This window comes from Mus caroli, chromosome 19 (assembly GCF_900094665.2).
Source record: "Mus caroli chromosome 19, CAROLI_EIJ_v1.1, whole genome shotgun sequence".
NCBI lineage: Eukaryota > Metazoa > Chordata > Mammalia > Rodentia > Muridae > Mus > Mus caroli.
This window is the reverse complement of record NC_034588.1, coordinates 37,614,543-37,638,745: the sequence shown is the minus strand read 5'-3', so window position 1 is coordinate 37,638,745 and position 24,203 is coordinate 37,614,543. Positions and strand designations below refer to the sequence as shown.

The following is a 24,203-nucleotide window of genomic DNA, read 5'->3' as shown; positions in this document are numbered from 1 at the left end:
ATGTTTTTTTAAATTTATTTATTTATTATATGTAAGTACACTGTAGCTGTCTTCAGACACCCCAGAAGAGGGCATCAGGTCTCATTAAGGATGGTTGTGAGCCACCATGTGGTTGCTGGGATTTGAACTCAGGACCTTTGGAAGAGCAGTCAGTGCTCTTAACCACTGAGCCATCTTTCCAGCCCGCTCCACATTTTCCTGTGATGCTTTATCACAGAAAATACAACTGATATTATCCATTTCTCTTAAGGGACTCCGGCAGCCATGAACTTAGCATTCAAGGGGCGGAGTCTGGTAGGCAAGCCCCTGTAGATACAATGGATAACTAAATGCCAAAAGGTACCCCATTGTAAGCAATTTTACAGTGTGTGAATTATAGCCCATTAAAGCTTTTATAGACAAAAATATCTCTTTCTCCCACAATTAACTATGAATGTATAGCAAGCGTTCTCTTCACCTCTATATTTCTTTTAGGCTGATTATGTGGTCCCTGTGGAAGATAACGATGAAAACTATATCCATCCCAGAGAAAGCAGCCCGCCGCCTGCTGAGAAGGGTAAGCTTTGGAGTTCTGGGGTGCTTGAAAGCTTCCAGCAGTTGCCTGGCACCAGGCTGCTCAGCCAATAAGCACTGGGGAGCTCAGGTGGGGCAAGGGCCTCTCCTCTGTAGCCCCGCCCCTTGACTAAGGACGCATCTGCTTCAGAGCCTTTCTCCTCCTTCCATGTTCACGGGTTTATTCCCAGGTTATAAAGGCACTGGGCTATCATCCTCCGCTGCCTTCACGCAGAATGGTTCTCAGCAGTTAACTCTCACTGGACCGCGAGCCACAGACAGGGTTGACTTATAAATAGTGCACAGCTAGCAAATCTGTGGAGGGATGATAAAACAAGAGATCATGGGCTCTGCAGCCTGGCTTGTGAGTCCCACGGTGTCTCAGGCCTATAGGACACGTGGTCTGTAAATCCTGCTGGGAATAAGAAATGCTATCATGGGCTGGAGAGATGGCTCAGTGGTTAAGAGAATTGACTGCTCCTCTGAAGGTCCTGAGTTCAAATCCCAGCAGCCACATGGTGGCTCACAACCATCTGTAATGAGATCTGATGCTCTTTTCTTGAGTGTCTGAAGATAGCTACAATGTACTTACATATAACAATAAATAAATCTAAGAAAGAAAGAAAGAAAGAAAGAAGGAAGGAAGGAAGGAAGGAAGGAAGGAAGGAAGGAAGGAAGGAAGGAAGGAAAGAAATGCTATCACAAATACATTGTTCCAGATCAGACAGGAAAACAGCGCCCTCCAGAAATAGTGACTTTGAAAAATAGAGTCCCAGGCAGGTGATGTCTCTTCAGGTGACGCTTCTCATCTAATAAACTGGGCCAGAGAGAACAGGTCCTCCCTTCCCCAAGCATGAGCCATGGCTTGAAGACCAAGCCACCCCGTGAACAAAGCAACACCTACACGTTCCCTCTCTTCTCTCCTCAAACAACCTCAAAAAATTTGTGTATGGAACGGAAGGCGCCGTGATCAATTAGGCATCACCATGTTGAGGTGTAATATACTTTTGGTTAAAATGAAACAAAACGAAACTTTGTCCCCCAAGCTTCCAGGATATTCTGATATTCTGATGACTCAGTATGTGTTTTAATAGATTATCTTTCTTTCATTTCTTCAATCACTAATAAATACACCCATCCCTGAGCTTCCCCTGAGAAGATTTCTTTGGATGGCTTATGGGATTAATGAGGGCCATGGAATCGTTGCAGATTCTCTGGTTTGACTGATCAGTGTTCCTGTCTACAATACCTTCCCTCAATGGGACATGTCTGCAATCACTCTGCCTGTGTGTATTTGTGTGTTTCAGCTCCCATGGTGAATAGATCAACCAAGCCAAACAGTTCCTCAAAGCACATGTTGCCTCCAGGGACTGTCGCAGGTAAGTAGATGTACGGCTTGTTTTTGAATCTGTTCCAAAAGATATGTATAACTAAGATCATACATGGACAGTCACCTATATCCCAAGTTCCTAGGACAGGGGACAAAGTCTCAGTCTTACCCATGAGCACAGTCTTCCTGGAAGCGGCCTGACCTCTACCCACTAGACTGCAAAATCATCTCCCTAAACATGATGGGCAAAAATATCCCCACATGGTGCCAAGTATCTCTGAGTTGGATTCCACTTCTAGCTGGATGAGAACCATCAGTTTAAACAAACCAGTTAGCTTAGTCCATAGGGACTGGTCTCCTGGTGAGAATTTGGAGAGGGTAAAAATCTCTAGATGGTCTTCAGCTTTTGAATGGAGAAGATACATAGAATCTGTATTTCTAAGCTTTCTCTAAGCTGGTATTTCTCTAAGATGGTTAGGATTTATCGTTGGAGTACCTTGGTGGGTTGATCCCAGCCAAGGGATGCTGTAAAGATCATATAGTGCAGCAGATCTCACACAAGAGATGCGTGTGTGTGTGTGTGTGTGTGTGTGTGTGTGTGTGTGTGTTGGGGGGTAAGAAAAAAATGTCTTGAAGCGGATATATGAGAGAGATAGAGACAAAGAGACAGAGAGTGAGAGATATACCGAGACTGGAAGACAGAGGAGGCTGTGACAAGGGGGAGCTTTTAAAGGGTTGGTGACTAGTGATGATATAGGCACCAGTGCCGAGCCTCTGAGGGCAGACCGGGGAGCACCTACTTTCTAACAGATATCATTTAAAATTGTGTTCCTCAGAAAAAGAAAATATATCCTTGCCAGGTAGTGATTTAGCAAACCTTCAATCCCAGCACTCAGGAGGCAGAGGCATCTCTGTGAGTTTGAGGCTAGCCTGATCTACAAAGTGAGTTCTAGAACAGCCAGGGCTACACAGAGAAACCCTGTCTTGGAAAAAAACAACAAACCAAAATAAATAAATAAATAAATAAATAAATAAATAAATAAATAAATAACCGAATGAATGAATAGATATATAGACAGACAAACCCTTGAAATTTATAAATCCCCCAAAATGTGAAAATTGAACCTCACACTAATGCAGCCAGAATTACTGGGTGCAATCTTTTGTGTGCATGCCTTAGAATACAGTATGCTACATACTTTAACAACAACAACAACAACAACAACAACCAGAGTCCAAGAATGCTTGCAAAGAGCTGGAGCTCTGGAGGCTAAAGGGAGGTGGGTGCCAGGTACACCATTGCCAGGGTCCTGCTGATGTGCCCCGTGGTCTGGCTGCACACTGGGAGAGCAGAGGGCTTGGCTGGTGATAGAGGGAGGAGTCTGTCTGTCTCCATTCTCCCTCACAGAAGCATCCTCCTTCCTCTCCAGAAGAAAGGCCAGGATGATGTGCAAGCAAAACAATATGGAGTCTTGGCTGAAGAGAGAAGTGCCTGCCTGGGTTCACAGCTCAGGTGACCCTGCCACTTGCTCTCTCTGAGTCTCCATCTGTCCCACCTGGTGTTAGGGAGGTACAGATGGTGCATCTCCAATCCCTAGCCCTCTGCCACACCCAGAGATGCTGGGGGTATTGATCACAAGACACTAGTTATAATCCTGTTTACTAATCCTTTATGAGTTATAATTTGATTATAAATCTCATCCATCTTAGTACAAAGTCAATGACTTTGATGAACGATGATGTTTATAGTAACGCATTATGTAACCATTGCTACAGCTCACTTTAGAGCATTTCCCCGCCCACCCAACCAAGATCCCTTATGTCCATTTGTATATAGCCAGTGCTAGTTCCGCTCCTGACTTCAGGCAGCCACGCTTCTGTTTCTCTTGCTGACATTTCGTATAGACAGGATCGCTCACTATGTAGCCCTGCACAGCTGGCTTCGGAACATCTGGCCCTTTCCCCTCACTATCAAGCCTTTAGCGCTATCAGATATGTTTGCTCCTCTTCCAGCGCTATTGATTCTGGCTGTCAGATTTATCCTGTTGTCTGACCCCCCAAAAATGAATTTGATAAGATGACTGTCCCCATTTCACAGGGCGCCTGAGACAGTGTTTGTAAGAAGTCACCCAGACCCTTTGGTGACAGATAAGTAACTAGAATGCTGTCTTCCTAATGCAAGGCCATGATAGGTTTTTGTTTGTTTGTTTTGTTTTGTTTTGTATTTGTCAAGGGACAGGGCATGCTCACATCATGGGGCACACGTGGAGGTCAGAGGACAACTTTGTAAAGTCAGGTCTTTCCTTTCACCAAGGGGTTCTGGGGACTGAACTTAGGTCCTCAGGATTGTCTGCAATCACTTTTACCTGCTGAGCCACCTCACTGGCCCAAGAGCTCCAAGGTACCTCAGAGCAGAGCTGGAAGGTCCTCCTTTCTCCTGTCTGCTGGCTAAAAGCTGTTTATAAAGAGGAAAAAAAAGGGAAGCTATTGGCAGGCTGGTTGGGGACATGGAAGAAAGGATAGCTTAGTAAACAACAACAACAACAACCAAAAACCAAAAAACAAAAATCCAGGCAGTGGGTCTAACAAAAGCTGGGGTTGGGGTGCCGTCTGACTTAGACCTTTTACCTACTTCCTGGGTTTCAGGCATGGCTGCCGCCTCTGCCCTGACTTCTATCTGAACATGTATGGCTAGCCTACTTGCAGTGTCAACCTTTAGTATTACTCAGCGGTTAGACCATCACAGTGGGACTCATGCACCAAGGCTAGAGGACACTTCAGTTTATTTTCATGTAACATGTACAGCTTACTGTATGTGAAGAGACACAGTTAAAAAAACAAAAAACAAAAAACAAAAACCTGTCAATGTGACCAGTCCATTATTAAGGGAAACGTTTTCATTGTGAGTAAGAGAGAGAAAATATCCAGAGGTGTCTGAAAGAGTCCAGACTGGACATGGCCAGGGCTAGGGAAGCATGGAGAGGCAGAAAATAGTGGAGATAGCAATAGATAGAAAATACAGCATGCATGCATGTATGCGCAGACACACACATAAACACACATACACACACACACACATACATACATACACAGCTACACTCCCACATACACATACCCCCCCACATACACATATACAACCACCCACACACCCACACACCCACCCACCCACACACACACACACACACACACACACACAGAAAGAGAGGGGGTGTTGAACAAATCTAGTGGATTATAAGGAGGATGAGTAGATGAGGGTTGGGAGGGGGGTGAGCCCTGGATGCCAGTGTGGCCTCTGAAGTGTGTAACAGGTTCTTCTGATACTGAGGGAGCCTGGAGGCCAGCATGGGTGTTGTCGGTATGCTAATAACTACTTTAGGGGTAGTCAGTGGAGAGCCAAGGGAATGGCTCCAGGCAGGTGGGAAGGGGGGGGGGCATTTCACACATTCCTGAGGAATGATGGCCATTATCTAACTGCCTGGAATCCTTCTGCCATCCAGCCTGAGCTCATTTCTGGATATATGGACAGTTTAAGACCTAACACTTAGAAATACGGTTTTCTTTCTTACATGTTTCCTAAAATTGTATCTAAGCCATGAGTAGGAGCAGTCCTGGAGAAGGCACCATCAGGTACTGGTGAAGGCCCAGAGCCGTCTGGACCACCCACGCTGCTGTTTAGTGACATTAGCACCCAACTCAGCAAGTACTGTGTGAAGAAAAGGAGTAGATGGCCTCTGAGCAGAAGTTGAGAGAATAACCCTGTGGCCAGACTATCAATACTTTCCGGGGCCTTTTTCTTCAGAATGAGATACATGAGGGCAGTATGTCTCTCCTTCCGGGTACCTTCCATAGAGCCTGTGAGCGCTTCCTAGTGCTTACACGCAGACCAGGTCCTCAGTAGTGTTTGGTAACTGAGTTCTTACGGGAAAACTACAACACTAGAGAGGGCAGCAGATCTATCCTGAGCTTACAGGGTAACTCCTGCATGTCCATTAGGAACTGAGGACCTCTCTATATAGTAGTCTCTTAGTGAGATGATTATTCGGGGCTTGGGAGATGCTCAGTGAATATGGCATACTGATCAAGCAGGATCATGGATCGGATCTCCAAGCACGCATGTAAAACGTCAGGCATGAACATATATGCAACTGTAATTCCAGCACTGTGAGGAATAGAGACAAGACGGTCACTGGGACCTGATGGCTGTCAGCCTACCTTCAGGTTTAATGAAAGCCCCTATCTAAGAGGGATAAGGTAGAATAATGGAACAGGACATGTGACATCCTCCTCTGCTTCCTGTGCACACATGCACAAGCACATACATGCATATACATCACACACAATGTTTACTCGGTTCAGTTTGATCCAACAAAAAAAATCTCATCATGAACCCTGTGCTTACTGAGTAGTGTCTAGGAAGCCACGCCTGGAGGGAAACTCCCATCATCTCGTACGGCCTCCTTCACATTGCCTGGCTTTGTTTTCAGGCAGGAAGGTGGGGAGGGTGTGGACACAAGGTCAAGAGTTCCTTATATGACTTCAGAAGATTCGATGAAGGGAATGGTCTTGAACTTGCCCATGAGTCTAAGGAGATCTTGAAGTGTTAGACTGACATCTGGACCTACAGGCCTACAACAGAGTTTATATGTTAGCATTGTGTGTGTGTGTGTGTGTGTGTGTGTGTTTGCGTGTGTATAGGCACAGATATACGGGTGCACGTACACGCGGAAGCCTCAGATTGATGCTGGGAGTCATCATCTATCCGTTTCCCACCTTATTCACTGAGGCAGGCTCTCACAATCAAACTTAGAGTTCATCAATACGGTTAGTCTTGCTGAGTTTCCTATCTCTCTACCTTCTAAGACTGGCATTACAAGGAAGTTGCCACACCCTCCTGGCATTTACAGGGAGCCTGGGGACCTGAACTCTGGTCTTCACACTTGTGTGGCAAGCACTTCAACCATTGAACTATCCCCCGGCACCTGTATTGACCCACATTTCAAATTTCTCATCGCCTGTGCCCATTAGTTTACCCCTCGGCTTCAGTGGCACTAGACACACACACTTCAATAAAAGTAACACAAAACACACATTCTCTGAAAGGTTAGCCTCACTAATACAACTGTCCCTAAAGGCAGACACAGTGACCGAGTCTTGTTTGTGCTATGCAGGTCGAAACAGTGGGGTCTGGGACTCCAAGTCATCTTTGCCTGCTGCACCATCCCCACTACCACGGGCAGGGTGAGTATTGATTCAGGCTAGTGGTTCTGTGAGATCTGGGTGTGTGGAGTTGGGGGTGGGGTGGGGAGCCACTGCCATGTGGACTCCTGTTAGTTCTCCATTCCCATGGCAGCCTTCCTATTGGAGCAGGCACTAAAGTTGGAAAAAAGGAGTCTTGCTTCTCATAGAGTCAGATTTAGCTACATTCTGAGTTCATTGGCTCACTGTTATCTGCAAGGCACCCCAATTTTCAGCACCTGATAGCTCTGAGACCCCCAAACAAGTTCTACCTTTACTTTCTGCTCCCTAGTTTTATCTGCAAGTAGTGTATGGCCTATAAGAGTGGACCTGGCATCAGAACATGCATTAGGGTGCTCATACATCTGAACATGCATTAGGGTATTTTGTGGGATATAGGATGCATATGAGATATAAGGTGGCTTTGGAATCTGCTGGGTGAGTATTATGACACGCTATTAACTGACACCATACTGGTAGCTTTTCTATTGCTGTGATAAGACACTATGGCCAAGGAAACATAAAAGGAAATATTTAATTTGGGCTTAGTTTCAGATGGCTAGAGATCACAGATTTGAATGCTTAGGGAGTGGCACTATTTGAAAGAATTAGGAGATGTGGCCTTGTTGGAGGAAGTGTGTCACTGAGTGTGGCCTTTGTGGTCTCAAAAGCCCATACCAGGATCAGACTCTCTCTCTCTCTCTCTCTCTCTCTCTCTCTCTCTCTCTCTCTCTCTCTCTGCTTATGGGATTAGGATGTAGCTCTCAGCTACTACTCCAGCACTTGCCTGCGTGCTGCCATGCTTCCTGCCATGAGGATAATAGACTAAACCTCTGAAACTGTAAGCAAGGCCCCAGTTAAATGTTTTCTTTATAAGAGTTGCCTTGGTCACGGTGTCTCTTCACAGCAGCAGAACACTGACTAAGACATTTAACCCTTCTCCGTCTGTTGGGAAGATCAGCACAATTAAATCCTCCGTCCATCCTTATCTGTCCTTCAAGAGCAGTCTTCCTGGCCACTGTTTGCACAGCTATGGTTTAGGTCTAAGGAAAAGGTGATAGTTCTATGTCATCTCCCTCGGGGTTTAACACAGCTAATTTTTTATTCCCCAGGAAGAAGCCAGCTACATCACTTAAGACTGTAAGTTGATTCTGCATTTGAAAGTGTTCACATTCCCTGCAATGTCAGTTGATATCCGCTTTCTTAAGGTCATCAGTGCATCCGGTTGTGCTTAACATAGCAGGCTTAGCAACTGAAGCTGCTGCCTAGACAACCCAGAGAAGCTTCTAACGATCAAGTAGCTGGGAAGATATTACTTCCTATGCACTGATCTTTGCTGGATTCTATTGGCCTCCCGAAATGTGTACATCAGATAATCGAGAATGGATAGGCATCCATGCCTACATCATAGCAGAAGGCCCCTGTCCATTTCCTGCCTTGTTGATCCCAGAGCAACTGGCAGACTACTGTGTATCAGATAAATAGCCACAAACTAAACTTGGCTTCTAGCCAGAACAGGCTGACCCTGGGCCAGCCCATGATGCAAGGCAGCCCGGCTGGACCCAAGCTTACTCTAGAGCCTGACAGTGGTCATTACTTCAGATACACAGAAAGTGGGACTATAAGACCAAACCCAGATGCCCGATGTCCACTGCACAAGCACTACTGCCTAGATATTGCTGGGGGAGCGGGTCACAGTGTCCATCAATACTGTTGATAGGTTAGTGATGTCCCCACAAGGAGATGGACTGCCCCTCCCATGAGACAAGCTTGTCTGGTTTTCAATGAATGAGAAGACTGGGCCAGAAACTGCCTTAGCTTCTTTGTCATGACTTAGAGCAGCGGCAACAAGTCGCTAACAGCATATTTCATAGTTCTCTGATTTTTATCTCCATCTTCTGATTTGCTGACTTGCCTTTTTTTTCCCCCCTCTTCACGTAGACTCCTGTTCCTCCCCTACCGAATGCATCAAATGTTTGTGAAGGTAAATGTATTTATTCTGAAGGTTTAAGGATGTACTCCAAAAATAATTTTTCAATTAATAATATGCATATAAGCTCTTAATTCTGAATTTCTTTCATTATTTATGAGCCAGTTGTTAATAGAAAGCCAACGTTTTTAAGTGATGGGTCGTTTGTGTTGTGGTAGAGAGCAGCGACATTCGTTTAGGAGCCTGAGCGTAGCAGACATAGGCTGTGGAGGAAGCTACAGCCTATCTGCCTCTTGCCTATTGCTGATGGCCACAGCCATCTGGGAAGCAATATGGTGGTACTATGTCTCAGAATGAACAGCTTAGGCAAGGCAATAAATTTTTAAAAACCTGTTTATTTAAGGTTCTGTTGCTAAGTTTTCAATGTTCAAATACCCCTTGTGTCCGTACTGCGCATTAGCTTCACCACAACCCAAAACAAACAAAACAAAGCAAAACCATGTTTTTTAATGACCCCATTTAAAAAAAAAATTGTATTTGAAAAGCGTGAATGGGGACTGAGAAGAGAAAGTAAGAGTCCTTCATGATGTCGGAGAGGCATTGAAGTCCTGCCCTCCCCAGCTCCTTACAGAAGGGTACCCTGTGCAGAATCACACTGTGTGTCCTTCCCCCCTGTCCTAAGTCAGTGTCTGCCCAGAGCATGCTGGTGTCCCTGCTCGTGGGACAGTGACCTTTTTGTTTGTTCCTGAGCACACACTGCAGCTCTCCTCTCTGCTTTTACTGCATCATTAGAGCCCCCACCCCCCATTTTACTTCCCTCTTCTTTCTTTTCCCCAGGCTGTTTCTGCCCCCACCTCCTCCTCTGCCTCCCCTTTGAAGTTTTTCTGTTCCTGGACATCCCTCGCGTACCTTGCATGACTTTCCAGTCTCTCCAGCCTGATAAGCAGGAGCAGAGCAGAGTCCTAGTGACCTGGGGCCTCTGTGCAAACTTTAAGGCTCTAGGAGTCTCCAAACCCAAGTCTGCTTGGAAGCAGTTTAGAGGCTTCCCGCAGAGTTTAGCAAGCAGCTTACTTCATAGTCATTCCAAGAGCCTGGGTAGAGGCCATCTAAACCCAAAGGGAGGTGAGCAGCCTCCTCTGCCCTGGGGAGGAGACCTCAGGACTGTGAGAAGGAAAGACAGATAAGGAAATTAGAGACTTGAGACCATGCAGGGCCTTATTAGGGGAGAGGGTTACTCTGTAAGAATTACTGCCCGTGGCTTGCTTACAAGCTGGGGTGCAGGTTGAAGTTTCCTTTTCCAGCTGGCATTTGGCCATTGTTGGGGTGGCCAGTGAGTAGTCAGTTAAAAGAATCTGAGATGACAGACAGACTAACACATGACTGGGGGGGACGGCGGGAGGGCGGGGTGGGGGCAGGGGGGGGAACTCAGGCCGGAATCCAGAGAAACAACCCACTCGTATGTGAGTGGGTACAGGAAAGAAACTGCCAAGCAGACTGACCCATGAGGTGGACAGTGTTTTTATTGGAGACATGAGAGACGACAGACAGAGGCTTCTGGAAATGTCTAGGGCAGAGAGAGAAAGGTTGAGTGAGCATGGTTGGGTTAGGGAAGCAGGAGAGACCAGTGGGGATAGTGAGATCCAAAGACGTGGAGAATGGAGCATAGCTAGAGAAAGAGAAGCAAATGTGAGAATGGCCAGGCTATAAGAAGGATGGGCAGCTGGAGTGGGGGAGGGACACTGAGCTGGCAGGAGAGGGAGAAGGCCTAGGATGCCAGCATAGACTTTGAAACCTGTAGCAGGTACTGGGGATACTGAGGGAATCCAGAGGTCTCCGTGGTCTTTAAGATCCCGATAGACCCCACAGGTAGCCATATGACTCCTTTTGGCAGATAGGAACCAGTTTCACAAGTCCCTGAGGAATGCTGGCTTTTATCTAATCACCAGGAATCCTGTTGTCCAGCTTGTTCTCATGTCTGGATGTCTGAGAGACCTAACAAGCTCTGGAATCGAAATTACTGGAATGATGGGGACTGTCACAGCTCAACCAAAACAGAGGAGGTTTTATAAGCAGGCAAGGCCCTGGCTAGCAGTATAGAGACGGTACAATGTGTTCAGAGCTTAAGGCTGCTGGAACCTAATGTGGTTCCATTGTGCACTTTTGGGAATGTCTGCGCTTAAAAAAAAAATGAGCATAAAATTAGCATGGTTCTTTGAACTCAAAGAACCCAGCCACCTGTTTGAAACACCTTTAGAGTCAAAGCTGCCTGAATGGTGGTGCACTTGGGCTTTGAGTTACTAAGTTCTCACGGTTTCTCTTATGGAGTTCCTGTAACTTTTGCCTTTCTCAATGTCCCACTAGTAAAGTTCCCTATGGGCTTCAACAGTCATTCCCCATCCCCGAGCCCCCGAGGTAGGGCCTCTGTGTAGCCCTGGCTGTCCTGGAACTCACTCTGTAAACCAAGCTGATCTTGAACTCAGTGATCAACCTGCCTCTGCCTCCCAAGTTGCTGGGATTAAAGACATGGGCTATCTGGCTTCAACAGACATTTCTTTCTTTCTTTTTTTTTTTTTTTTAAAGATTTATTTATTATATATAAGTACACTATAGCTGTCTTCAGACACTCCAGAAGAGGGCGCCAGATCTCGTTGTGGATGGTTGTGAGCCACCATGTGGTTGCTGGGATTTGAACTCTGGACCTTCGGAAGAGCAGTTGGGAGCTCTTACCCACTGAGCCATCTCACCAGCCCTCAACAGACATTTCTTTTTTTTTTTTTTTTTAATTTTTTTTTTTTTTTTTGGTTTTTCGAGACAGGGTTTCTCTGTATAGCCCTGGCTGTCCTGGAACTCACTTTGTAGACCAGGCTGGCCTCGAACTCAGAAATCCGCCTGCCTCTGCCTCCCGAGTGCTGGGATTAAAGGCGTGCGCCACCACGCCCGGCTCAGACATTTCTTAAGCTCTATATTTGTGCCCATTTTCTACCCTCCCTCAAGAACACGCTGAGATCCAAGTGATATTCACATTTGAGGGTGACATGGATTTAGATTCAGTTAATTTTTTCATAAGGAGTAGATCATTCATAAATCCTAAGATTTTACTCTCATCAGCAATAAGTTACTTATACCACATCTCATGACGAATCAAGACACAGGAAGGTAACGGTAACACCCAAAGGAAGTCTGCACTGACAGCAGAGAACGAGTTACACAGAGGCTGTGGAGCCTGCTCATCTCTTGGCACCCACCTGTGCTCAGACAGTTGAAGTTCTGTCTCTGTACCCATGGGTTCTGTCTCTGTATACACTGCCGGAGGAGCTAGCATGACCTGTACCACTGCGGGAAGGGAGTCTTGGTCCTAAGAGTGCATGCACGCCAAAAGGCTGACGCATAGTCAGACCAAGAACCCCTTAGAAGACAGGGTATATTGGGAAGACATCTGATCAAAGAGGCTGTATTTGGGCAATGGGGACAGGCATTTCACTTTAATACTAATGTGAGACTCTCCTAATCCAGAAAAGCCTGTTCCTGCTGAGCGCCACCGAGGGTCTAGTCACAGACAAGACACTGTACCGTCACCAGTGTTTCCTCCCACCCAGAAGTGAGTATCCTTCCATTTATTTATTAGTTTTGTCTTTATTTATACTTTAAAAATATTTTCATTTTGATTTTGTAGTTATGTATGTATGTGAGTATATGCTACATCTGTGTAAAGAGGATATCAGAGGCCCCGGAGCTGGAGTTACATGGTTGTGAGCCATCCAATGTGGGCCCAGGGAACTGAACTCGGGGCCTGGAAGAGTAGGAAGCAACCACATCACCCACCCTTTTGTCTCTCTGTCTGTCTGTCTGTTTTTAAAAGATGAGGTCTTACTCCATAGGCCCAGCTTTCCTGGAATTCCTATGCATGCAGCCAGGTTGCCCTTTCATTCAAGTCCCTCCTTCTTCAGCCTCCAGAATGCAAGGATAACAGATCAAGAGCTAGTTCTTCCCCTAGTAAGAGAATCCTTCCCTTTAAGAACAAGTTTCTTCTTGTTGCTATGGGAATTTGTTGTCCTGCAAGGTCGCACAGGAAATCGGCGTTTCATTGCTTCTTAATTAAATCTGGAAAGCTATTAAGCAACTTCCGAGACTGTAGAATCTCAGAGACCCATCCTTCAGGCTACGGGTTTCATCTAATGCATGTACTACAGTCAAGGCTCCTCCTTTTTCAAAGCTAAAGGGAAAAATCTTGGTTCTCTAAAAGGTTTATTGTCCCTCCCATCTTTAGATCGAATTATCCTTTGGTGCAGCTTCTCCAGATTCTGTATTGTATTCTGCCTTTCACATAACCTGCATTTCTTCCTTGCAGACCTGTCCATCAAAAGCCTGTACCCTTGCCAAGTAAGTACAAGATCATGACGGCCAATCATAGGTGGAAGGTAGGGCCAAGCCTGGGGGCAAATGAAGCTGTCACTTCCACTGTGCCACTGTTTTATTTGCTTCCTTGACTGTAAAATGGGGGGAAAATATTTCATAGAGTTGTTTTGAAAGGTAAATATTTTCTATCTTTAGTATGGGTTGAATATTTACTTATCAGTCAGCAGCATTTAGAAAAAAAATACAATACAGCTATTTTCAAAACTCAGATTAAAATAACCAGAGCAGTGCTTGGCATCTAGAAGATTCTCAATAGATGATAGGTATTTCATATAAATCTGAAATGTGTTTTAATGACCTTTACATATGTCTATAAAATAAGCCCTGAAATGTGAACATGTTAATTAACTGTATAATTTTCACAAGGAAAACAGCACCTTACAAACACACTTCCTTCAACAAAGCCACACACACCCCAACCAGGCCATACACACTCCCACAAGGCAACAGCTCCTACTCCAAGACACTTGATGCTGAGTGGGTAAAGTCGCTTCTGTCTTGATTGCTCAGTCCTTTAAAATTCAACTTCCAGGAAGGCAAAACATTTTGTTGTCTCATATATATATATATATATATATATATATATATATATATATATATCCCAATGACTAGATCCACATCAGGCAGAGAGACAAGAGAGACAGAGAAACGGTGTTTTTTCTACTTCTTGTGTTTCTATTAGTCAGACTGTAAACTTGAGGGAGTTTTTGCTTTAATGCAAGGATTCTCAAACATTTTCCCTTTGAAACCACTTTTAATACTTTTAAAATTCCCTGGCGAGTCAAAAATACCTTTTGTTTAAACATTTCTTCCTATTAATAATAAATACGTTATAAACTAAAGCTGTCAGTGAAAGGAAATGGAGGAGACATGTCAAAATCCTTTAAATGTGTTCGTGAAGATTACCCTGCATAATAAAATAAAAAAAATTAATTAATTTAATGACAAAAATATAACACACTTACCAAATAGGTCATTTTCAAAGCTGTAGGTTAAAGCCATGGATATGTGGACTGACTACTTCCTTGTTTTATGCACTGGATAAGTCTCAAAATGGAGCATGAAGAAACTGCTTCTCATTATTAAACTTAAAAAATAAAACTATTAAATAACCCATTTAAAAATTACATTGGACTCATTACACACTAACATAAATATTTTTATGAAAACTATTCCAAACTAAATATAACATGCGTGTGCTTGTGTGTGTGTGTGTGTGTCTATAGAGCGGCACTGGATTACATTTTACAAATTTTACTTACTCCTAAGACAGGGTCTTACTGTGTAGCCCAGGCTGGCCTTGAACTTGGGCTCCTCCTGCCTCAGTTTCCTTGTAATTGATATTACAGACTGCATTGCCAGGTCCAACTTGGCAGAACTTTTAAATTCTGGAGCCAACAGTCTATTGCTATGCTTGTTGCAATAGGTGAGGAAAACCTTGGCTTTTCAAAGATAAGATTTGCCAACAACAAAGACCTCTCAAACATCTGGAAGGATCTTGAGGATTTAAAGGGGTCCTGGGGCCCCCCTCTGAGCAGTCCTGAGGAGTTTTCAGCTGTGTGTGTGGCTCTGAGAGCTCCTGCAGTAGTGAGGCATAGGCACTGTACCTGCTCAGAAACGACTGAAGATTAATGGAGTTTCCAAATCTCTTCCAGGGTTCCCAGAAGGGGGGAGCCCAGCTGCAGATGGACCGTTCCACAGCTTCCCATTTAATTCGACGTTTGCAGACCAGGTAGGGCATGAGCTTGACATTGGTGGATTATTTCCAGTGGATTTCAGGAAAGGGCATGTCTTCTGAAAAGACAGCTTGGAGTATAGCTCAGGATGGAGTCTGGATTTTAACTGAGTTGGTCCGATGGATGCAGAATATCCTGTGTTTTTTTGCTTTGTTTTGTTTGTTTGTTTGTTTCAGTGACTAAGAGAGACCTCGCCCCATTTATTCTTGTTTCTATTCCAGATGCCCCAAATAACAGTGTTTCTTTAAAACAATGACAGAATGTGTTGTTTTTGTTGTTAGTCCTCTCACATTTATTTAAACTTTATAGTTTCCTCAGAATAGACCTGTGGAGGCTTAGGATGTTAAAACCTCTATCAAACAGAACAGCATAAAGAGACAGAAAGGACACTGTGTGCCCTTGAAGGTGACAAGTGAACAAGTAGCATTGAGGATTTGAATCCGATTTCCACCCCCCAAAAAAACAGAATAGAAGAAAATGAAATAAAAAAAGGAGTGGGATGCTATCTGTGTACTTCTAATCCCAGCCCGGAGAGACAGAAACGGAGATCCCCAGGGTGGGCTGGCAGCCAGCCTAGCTTAGTCCTGGAGCTCCATCTCAGTGAGTGATGCTAATTCAAAACGCAAGGTGGACAGCTCCCGAGAAGCAGCATCTAGTGATGATACACTGACACACTTGCTCACAACTGTCTGTAACTCCAGGATCAAACAACCACACTGATGCATACATGCAGGCAAAACACCAATACACATAAAATAAAAATAAAAAAATTTAAAGAGAATATTAGCACAATAAAAAAAGAGTAAAGATTTCATTCAGGAGGAAAATGGTTCAGGAATCTAGTGAGGTCCATTTATGTTTTAAGACTAAATTTACAGCTTAAGGCCAAATGGGAATGAGCTAGCTAGCCACATAATCTCTGTGGTTGGCCAAAGGAAGCATGAAACAAACTCACTTTGACATTACTGGTAAAGATGTCGATTATTGTTCCCGTCTTTGGTTTTGCAAAATGGGCCACTTAAGCACGAGGTTAAATTTTCATTTCCTTTGAGAACCATCTCCTGTTTCACAATGCTTCTGTCTCCCAGGAGGCTGAACTGCTCGGTAAGCCCTGGTATGCTGGCGCCTGTGACCGCAAGTCTGCTGAAGAGGCCTTGCACAGATCCAACAAGGTTGGGACACCTACAAACTTAAGCCAACTAGTAGTTGTTGCTTGGGTTAGGTGCAGAGCACCTGCTGCTTTGCTCTTTCATCTCCTTCCTGTTTGTCTTTCAATTCAAAGCTCCAGGGTGCCCACTACCCTCAAACAATAGAGAGAAGCAGGGGGCAGGGAGGTCTGGGGAAGACCTGATGCAGCTGGAGCCCAGGCTCTGAGGAGCAAGGAGAGAGAGGATAGGCCATGTTGAACCAGCTCACAGGACTTAGGATATGGATAAAGGCAGAAGACACTACCTGGAAATATTTTTTTTTTTGAGAGCTCAACACTGGGGACAGATGGGACAGTGGAAGGTTAAAGTTTCCTTTTCACTTCCTCTGTTCTCCCATTTAAAAAACAAAACAAAAACAAGCAAACAAAACCCTCAATTCCCTGTGAAAATGTCACCAATCAGCTGGTGAGGGTTTTTTGCTCTGCCTAGACAGAAATCGTCGGTAGATCAGAAGGTCTTCTAAGGCTGCGTTCAACAAGTTAAAGTTTTCCTCGGTTTTTCCTTCTTTCTTGTCCAGCCCATTCTAGTTAGGGAAAAGTAGACCTCCCTTTTATGGGCCCCAGTGCAGGAAAGGTGGCCCTGGAGAGAGACTGGGTTTGGGAGAGGGTGTGTTTTGGAGCAGCAACAACCTGTTTGAATGGGCCAATCACATCCTTACTTTCTTATGACTCACAATGCTAGAGGCTTGTGTTTTGAACCAACCCCTGTCCACCTCCTTAGCTAGCCCCCCAGGGAAGGGCTATCGAGCTAGTGCTTAAATGGTCAGGGCTTCCCAGAGGTCGGTGAGGTTTCAGCTTTGCTGTCACAGTGAGCCTTGGTTGACTCCGCCCGCCGCCTTTGGAGCGGACAGGACAGTCAGCAGCAAGAGTTGTCCTCAGGCCTCTGTGACTCTTGGGTGGTCATCACAGTCTGGCTCACGACACTGCAGTCCATTTTTAAATGCTGTGGCTGTCTCCGTTGGCTTACTTCGGGTCACACATGAAATCTATTAGACCTTACTTAGTCTACAGAAACCTTGTGAATGTTATTCCTTTGTTTCTGAGGAATAAATAATAGGTCTTTTTGTCTTTTCAAATTCCTTCCTGAGGCTGAACACCATTTTTGCATTTCTTCTTCCTATCTTTTAGGTCACGCGCTTTGCTATAATTTTTTAAATGTATGATTCTAAGCTATTTTAATAAAGTATTTAATACACATTGAATTTTTTTAAATAGTTTTTCTACCTTAAAATAAGTCTATTGAGGGGAGCGTTTTCTTAAGCTAAAAGCTTGAATTTCCAGCCTCTGCCTTCTTACTGTGTAGATTTTTACTTAAGGAACTTATAAACATGGGCTCTAACTCCAGAGACTCTCGTCAGTGATCTTACCATGTCCTTTTACGTTTCTAAATCCCAGCAAGCACAATGCCTCAGTCGGCACATTAAACGCTAGTACTGGCTTCACTCAAGTTTGTCTGAGTATCCATTTTTTTTTTTTTTTTTTTTTTTGGTTTTTCGAGACAGGGTTTCTCTGTGTAGCCCTGGCTGTCCTGGCACTCACTTTGTAGACCAGGCTGGCCTCGAACTCAGAAATCCGCCTGCCTCTGCCTCCCGAGTGCTGGGATTAAAGGCGTGCGCCACCACGCCCGGCTCTGAGTATCCATTTTAATAAAAAGTATTATTCATGGAAAATAACACAACAAATTCTAATCAATAACAAAAACATGGAGCTAAATACTATCTGAAAGTGATAAACTACTCTTCACACACTGAAATCTAGCTTAAGGATCTATAACTAATATTGTCACTCTGCCTAAACAGGACGGATCGTTTCTTATTCGGAAGAGCTCTGGCCACGATTCCAAGCAGCCGTACACCCTAGTTGCGTTCTTTAACAAGCGAGTGTATAACATTCCTGTTCGGTTTATTGAAGCAACCAAACAGTATGCTTTGGGAAAGAAGAAAAATGGTGAAGAGGTTAGTAGCCGTTATTTCTCTGTTTCTTTATTTCCTTATTTAGAGACATAGTCATAATATGTAGCCTAGGTGGGCCTAACACTCCCTAGCCCAGGCTGGCCTTGAACTCGTAATCCTCCTGAGTATAGGATTTCGGGAAAGTATCACTGCGGCTGGCTGGTAACTTCTCTTCAGCTCAGCTCTATATCTATGTATTGAACACAGCGGCACATTGCTCTTTTAGGTGCCAGAGATAAAGGAAAAAAGTGAGAAAGTACTTGGTCTTAGGGTTGTTATATATGTCATAAGCAGGAAATAAGGTGAAATATCATGATTTGATATACTATATAACATAGTATATGATGCACATTGTGTAGTAGTATATCCTGTGGGAAGTCAGAAGAAAGTGTGATGCCTATGCTAGTATTTTTGTCTAACTTTTAAATTACATATGTCTGTGTGTATGGTGTGCATGTGTGGCAGGGGTTCTATGAAGGTCCAAGGCTAATATTTAGAAGTGTTTCTTGATTGCTATTCCCCTTATTGCTTAAAGAAGGGTCTTTTGATTGGATATGGCTACTCTAGCAAGCCTCTTTTTCCAGGTGTCCCCTGGATCTGTCTTCTGAATTCTAGAATTACATGCAGGCTATGTCTACCCAGCATTCTTTCTTTTATTTTTGGTTTTGGTTTTTTGAGATAGGGTTTCTCTGTGTAGCCCTGGTTGTCCTGGAACTCACTCTGTAACCAGGCTGGCCTCGAACTCAGAAATCTGCCTGCCTCTGCCTTCCGAGTGCTGGGATTAAAGGCGTGCGCCACCACCGCCCGGCATAAAAAGGTATTTTCAAAAGGAGACAGACCTTTTTCCAAATCCAGCATGGTTTAAAAAAAAATCATAATTACTGATGCATCTGTTTTTTTCCAGTTCTGAGGCACTGGCTATGTCATATTCACTGTGCCTTTCCAGACCTGGAGTACAATGGCTAACTTTAGTCGATGCTGCATGAATGAATTCAATTGTTAGTTGAATAGTTATAGGCAAGATATTTTGCTTTCAAAAACAAAAATGTGGTTAAGACACACAGATCAAAATACTTTCATAGACCTCTTGGTTATGTTTAGGTTACAGAGGGGCATGCAGCATCATTATACAGCCCCACCAACAATATATGAGCACTCAACAACGCCCCCCACCCCACCCCCCAGTACTGGTGACTTATTATTTCTGAGTTGTTTATTATAGCAGCCATCTTAATGGATGTGCCGTGGTACCTCATTCAAGTTCCTCTGATGATTAGTATTGCTCAGCATCTTTTTATATGTTGATTGGTCACCTATACATCATTTTTACATAAATGTTTATCTCACTCCTTTGTACACATTCCAATCAAGTATTCCTATTCTTGCTGTCCAGTTTGCCTCTGCCTTTCTGGTATTAAGGTCGTGCACCACCACGGCCGGCTCTGAGTTTGGGAACGTAGGAACATACTCCCCTCGTTACTTGCTTTACCTTTTAACTGTTGATTTTGTTCTCTGACAGACAAACAGATTGAATTTTATGTACCCTCATCTATGTAACTTGGCTTTGGTGCCTGTGTTCTTTTGTCACATCCAGGGAGTCATCACCAAATCCAGTGACATCACGTTTTCCCTCTGTGTTTCCTTCAAGGGTTTTTATAGCTTGAGGCTTTAAATAAAGTCTCAGGTGATTAGAAATGCGAACTCTTTCCTGAGTTGTCTGAGAACACTAATCAAGCGCAGAATTGCATTGCCGATTAAATCATTGTCATTAAATAACATTAAATAATTGTTCTAGTTTATGTCTCAGCCCTTTAGTTTCCTAGTGCACTTAGCTTGGCTTGCTGCTCGCAGGTTCTGCTTCTGCCCTCAGGGTATTCGGGCATCTTTGCGCAAAGGTCTTGAAGCTTATCTGGAGAGAAACAGCCTTCTCTGAGACAGTTTTCAGTAAAACAGCTTCCCTTTATTAGGGGTAGCAATATTTAAATCTTGGGAAGTGGGTAGGGGGCTTTCAGGATAATTTTAGGACGTTATTGGTTGTTGGGAATGCTTCATTTGCAGGAAGAGGAATTCCAAGGTTCTTTTGCTGGACATGTCCTTATAGGGAGAGAGGAAGTCAAACTCATAATTTGGCCACCTGGCTACGTACATGACTACCTCAAGTGGGACAGAGGTGGGGATTGTACACGCTATGTCCACGCAGACCCAGAGTATGGAGGGAACAGTCCTGACTCCTGCCTGTCTCAGGATGAGGATTTTTGTGGTTTGGACACTTCTTGATTTCACTCTTGCTCCGGACTGGCTCCCCTAGTCGCCTGGCTTTCCGGCTCCACTCTGTGCCAGATAAACAGAATGAATGTATCATTGTATTTATCACAAAAGAGTTTCACTGGCAATAGTAAGAGGACTGGATGATGGAAGGACTCAAGATAAGCTTACAGGTTCCTGCCTGCTTCTCCCTCTTATAAAACTTCCATTCCTGCTGCAAGCGCGATCTTAAAAGCCTCTTTTAAAATGTTCTTAGGAAGTAAGGGTGATGATGCTGACAAGACAGACCCAGGAGTTGCTTCATTTCCATGTCTTCTCAGGGGTGTAGCTCACCTTCCAGAGGAATGAAAATGGGGAGCTGGGAGCTGTCCTATTCACAGGTCCTGAAAATTTCTGATATAAACTGAACTCTCAGAGAGACTGAGAACTTCCTTGCAGGAGGGGGAAAAAAAAATCACACTACTTAACAGGAATTCCTCAGTTCCTAAGAGCCTTCTTCTCTACCTCAGAATTAAAAGTCAGCACCTCACTCCACTCTCAGCATAACTAACCCTCGGACTAAAATATGTACTAGATTATTATAAAGGTGACTGGTAATACTGAAAAGCAATTATAAAATTCCCCTTTAAATAATTTGTAAGAAAAAGTGATGTTTTAAATATCCTGAACATGAAAACAGGAAAATGAAAATCTGGGCTAATACCAATTATGCATATGTTTTAAAAGATTGTTTCACATATATATATATATATATATATACATATATATATATATAGTGTGTGTGTGTATGTGTAACTAATAAGTAATCAGTTAATTAAAATGTGCTTGATCAACTCTACTTCCTGTCTCAAATAATTCCTCCTCAATTTAAATCTTCTGTGTCTCTCGAGTTCAAAACATAATTTTTTAAAACTTGGAATTCATTATCAAAGAGCTTGTGTTAGCTCGTTTCCTAGCCTTTTTGTTTTTTTCTCAAACTTTCCTGACTGCATTTGACTTGACAAGATTCTGTGCCTGCTTCCCCCCTCACCCCCACCCCACCGAATGTATCATGGCATTTCTCATAGAGGAATTCCACTGGTAATTGCAAGAGCACTGAGTGAGTGGCTCAGGGGAGGGAGTAAAGGTGAAAGGATCTGAAAGCCCCGGGCCATACTTCTCTCCTCCACAGGGTATCACTCAGATGGCCAGACGCTAAAACACAACTATTTCATTTGAGAAGTTGTCCAGTGTTATAAATATATCGTTATTCAATGTGGAGATCTTGGAAGTCATCCAAACAATCAATAAAACATTTAAATTGCTTTGTTTCCAGATAGCTGTCTGTACTTAACAGGTTAAGGGGCACAGTGAAGACAATAGACACCAGTTCCATAAACGATGCAACTATTGCAGGCCAATTACTTTAAACATGATACATGGCCGGGTAGTGGTGGCGCACACCTTTAATCCCAGCACTCGGGAGGCAGAGGCAGGCGGATTTCTGAGTTCGAGGCCAGCCTGGTCTACAAAGTGAGTTCTAGGACAGCCAGGGCTACACAGAGAAACCCTGTCTCGAAAAACCAAAAAAAAAAAAAAAAAAAAAAGATAAAGGTACTTACTGTTGACTACGGACTTTTATATGCACGATGCACTTTGTTCCATGGTCTGTGTTATAGCCCTTTAATCCTTCATTTAAAACTGGGATAACTTTCAAAACAAACTTTCTGACATGCTTGAATGAGACTTATAGACACGGGACATTCAAATATAGAAAGAGTAACATGTATGGTGAGAATATAGCAGGAAACTCCATTAGTACTTTGGCACTGAATTACCTCTAAGCTTACAAGCAGCCAAGCATAGATAGAAATAAGAGGACCCATAAAGCTCCCCTTTCTTGTTCAGAAAAGAAAACAAAAATACCAATGTATCTAGGAAATCAGTTTTCTAGTACTGAATCCTGAGCAGCTTATTTTATCATTGTGTTTCAGTTTGTTCCCATCACCATAACAAAAACAACTATCATGGTCAACTTATGAAGATGAAAAGGTTATTTTGGTTCAGTTTTGAAGGTCTTAGTCAACAGTCGAGTGGCCCTCTTGTTTTTGACCCCATGGTGAGTCAGTACATCACAGCCGAGTGAAATCACTCACGAGGAGGAAGGACCAGGGTCCCATGGTCCCCTCAAGGGCACATCTAGAATGACTTCTTATGAGGCTTGCTTCTTAAAGGTCCCACTAAGTTAACAATAGCAGCACTGTGGGAGCCCAGCCTTTAACACATGGGCTTTTGGGAGATTGTCAAGATTTGGGCAACGTTGAAGATAATTTGTGTTTTATGAGGGATATAAAGAAGTCTAACACATGGCAGTTTCATGTTTGACAATAAGAAGAAAAATTTAAATTATTTATGTTTTTTTCTTTTTGGATCTTCAAGACAGGGTTTCAAGTCAGGTGACTGTTCTAGAAGCCACTCTGTAGACCACACTGGCCCTGATGCAGGGTCATCCTGTCTCTGTATTCCAGGGTTAAAGTCGTGCACCACCACGCCCAGCTCAGAAGCAAATATTTTTAAGATATTTAGTAAAATAATTAAACAAATATTACATCATAATCAGTAACTTGTCTAAGTAGGTATTGTAATTGAAGCTGTCTGTGTGGCTTTGGACTTACTGAATATAGGAAAGTTCAGAACCTACCCCATGCAGGATCCAGCCTTTGTTAAAGTAGATGGACACTTCTGAGCAGAGTGTCACTTGAGCCCCAGTAACCATGAACAACTTGAGAAAGTTGGGGGAGGTTAGGGGTGGAGAGAGGGCATGGAGAGGACTTAAGTGGAAATTGACCCGCCATGTTTTCCTTCTCTAGTACTTCGGAAGTGTTGTGGAAATCGTCAACAGTCACCAGCACAACCCCCTGGTTCTTATTGACAGTCAGAATAACACGAAAGATTCCACGAGACTGAAATATGCTGTGAAGGTTTCATAACGATACCACGGTTCCAGACATGTTCTCTGTTTCTTCTTTTGAGAAAACATCATATTCTGGCTATGACTCATCAGCAGTAAGAGAGAAAAGATGAATGAAGCCACTGAGGCTTCGTGAATGAATGAATCTACTCCTTCCTAGGGCGTTCACACGAGCTTTTCTATCGCCTGACCTGACGAAGTCATAGGTGGGGAGGTTCGGTTATTATGATACTAATATTGTCCAAATAAATGTATTTAAAAGCAATAGGTGTGATGCATTTTTAGTGATACAAGAAAGCAATACTGTGTTTTTAAACTAAGAAAAATTATACTCTTGCATTGGACAAAGCTGCTGGGAATTTAGCCCTTCGAGGCAGCCAGTGAGTGTACCTGGATGTGGTGAGGCTGTCTGCTGCTGATGCTTGACAGTTATGTCTTAGTTAAAGTGTTTGTCTTTCTTTTTGAGGGGAAAAAAAAGAGAGAAAACAGTGTCTTACTGTATAGCTCTGGCTGTCCTGGAACGCACTATGTACACAAGACTGGCCTTGAACTCAGAGATCTATCTGCCTCTCCCTCTCAAGTGCTGGGATTAGAGGCAGGCACCACCATGCCCAGCTTTAGTTGAACTTA

At 43.7% G+C, this 24,203-nt stretch overlaps 1 protein-coding gene across 1 annotated transcript in view; it reads left to right on the top strand.

Annotated features, from left to right (window-relative positions):
* Positions 1-23,838, top strand: part of Blnk (B cell linker) — a 65,302-nt gene extending 41,464 nt beyond the window's left edge. The window contains exons 7-17 of the mRNA XM_021152187.1: positions 475-556; positions 1,860-1,931; positions 7,051-7,120; positions 8,230-8,257; positions 9,059-9,101; positions 12,561-12,645; positions 13,396-13,427; positions 15,119-15,195; positions 16,288-16,371; positions 18,206-18,361; positions 23,473-23,838. Of these exons, the coding sequence (XP_021007846.1) occupies positions 475-556; positions 1,860-1,931; positions 7,051-7,120; positions 8,230-8,257; positions 9,059-9,101; positions 12,561-12,645; positions 13,396-13,427; positions 15,119-15,195; positions 16,288-16,371; positions 18,206-18,361; positions 23,473-23,592 (849 nt within the window). The 3' untranslated portion in view covers positions 23,593-23,838. The remainder of the gene's footprint in view (positions 1-474; positions 557-1,859; positions 1,932-7,050; positions 7,121-8,229; positions 8,258-9,058; positions 9,102-12,560; positions 12,646-13,395; positions 13,428-15,118; positions 15,196-16,287; positions 16,372-18,205; positions 18,362-23,472) is intronic.
* The last annotated feature ends 365 nt before the right edge of the window (positions 23,839-24,203 follow it).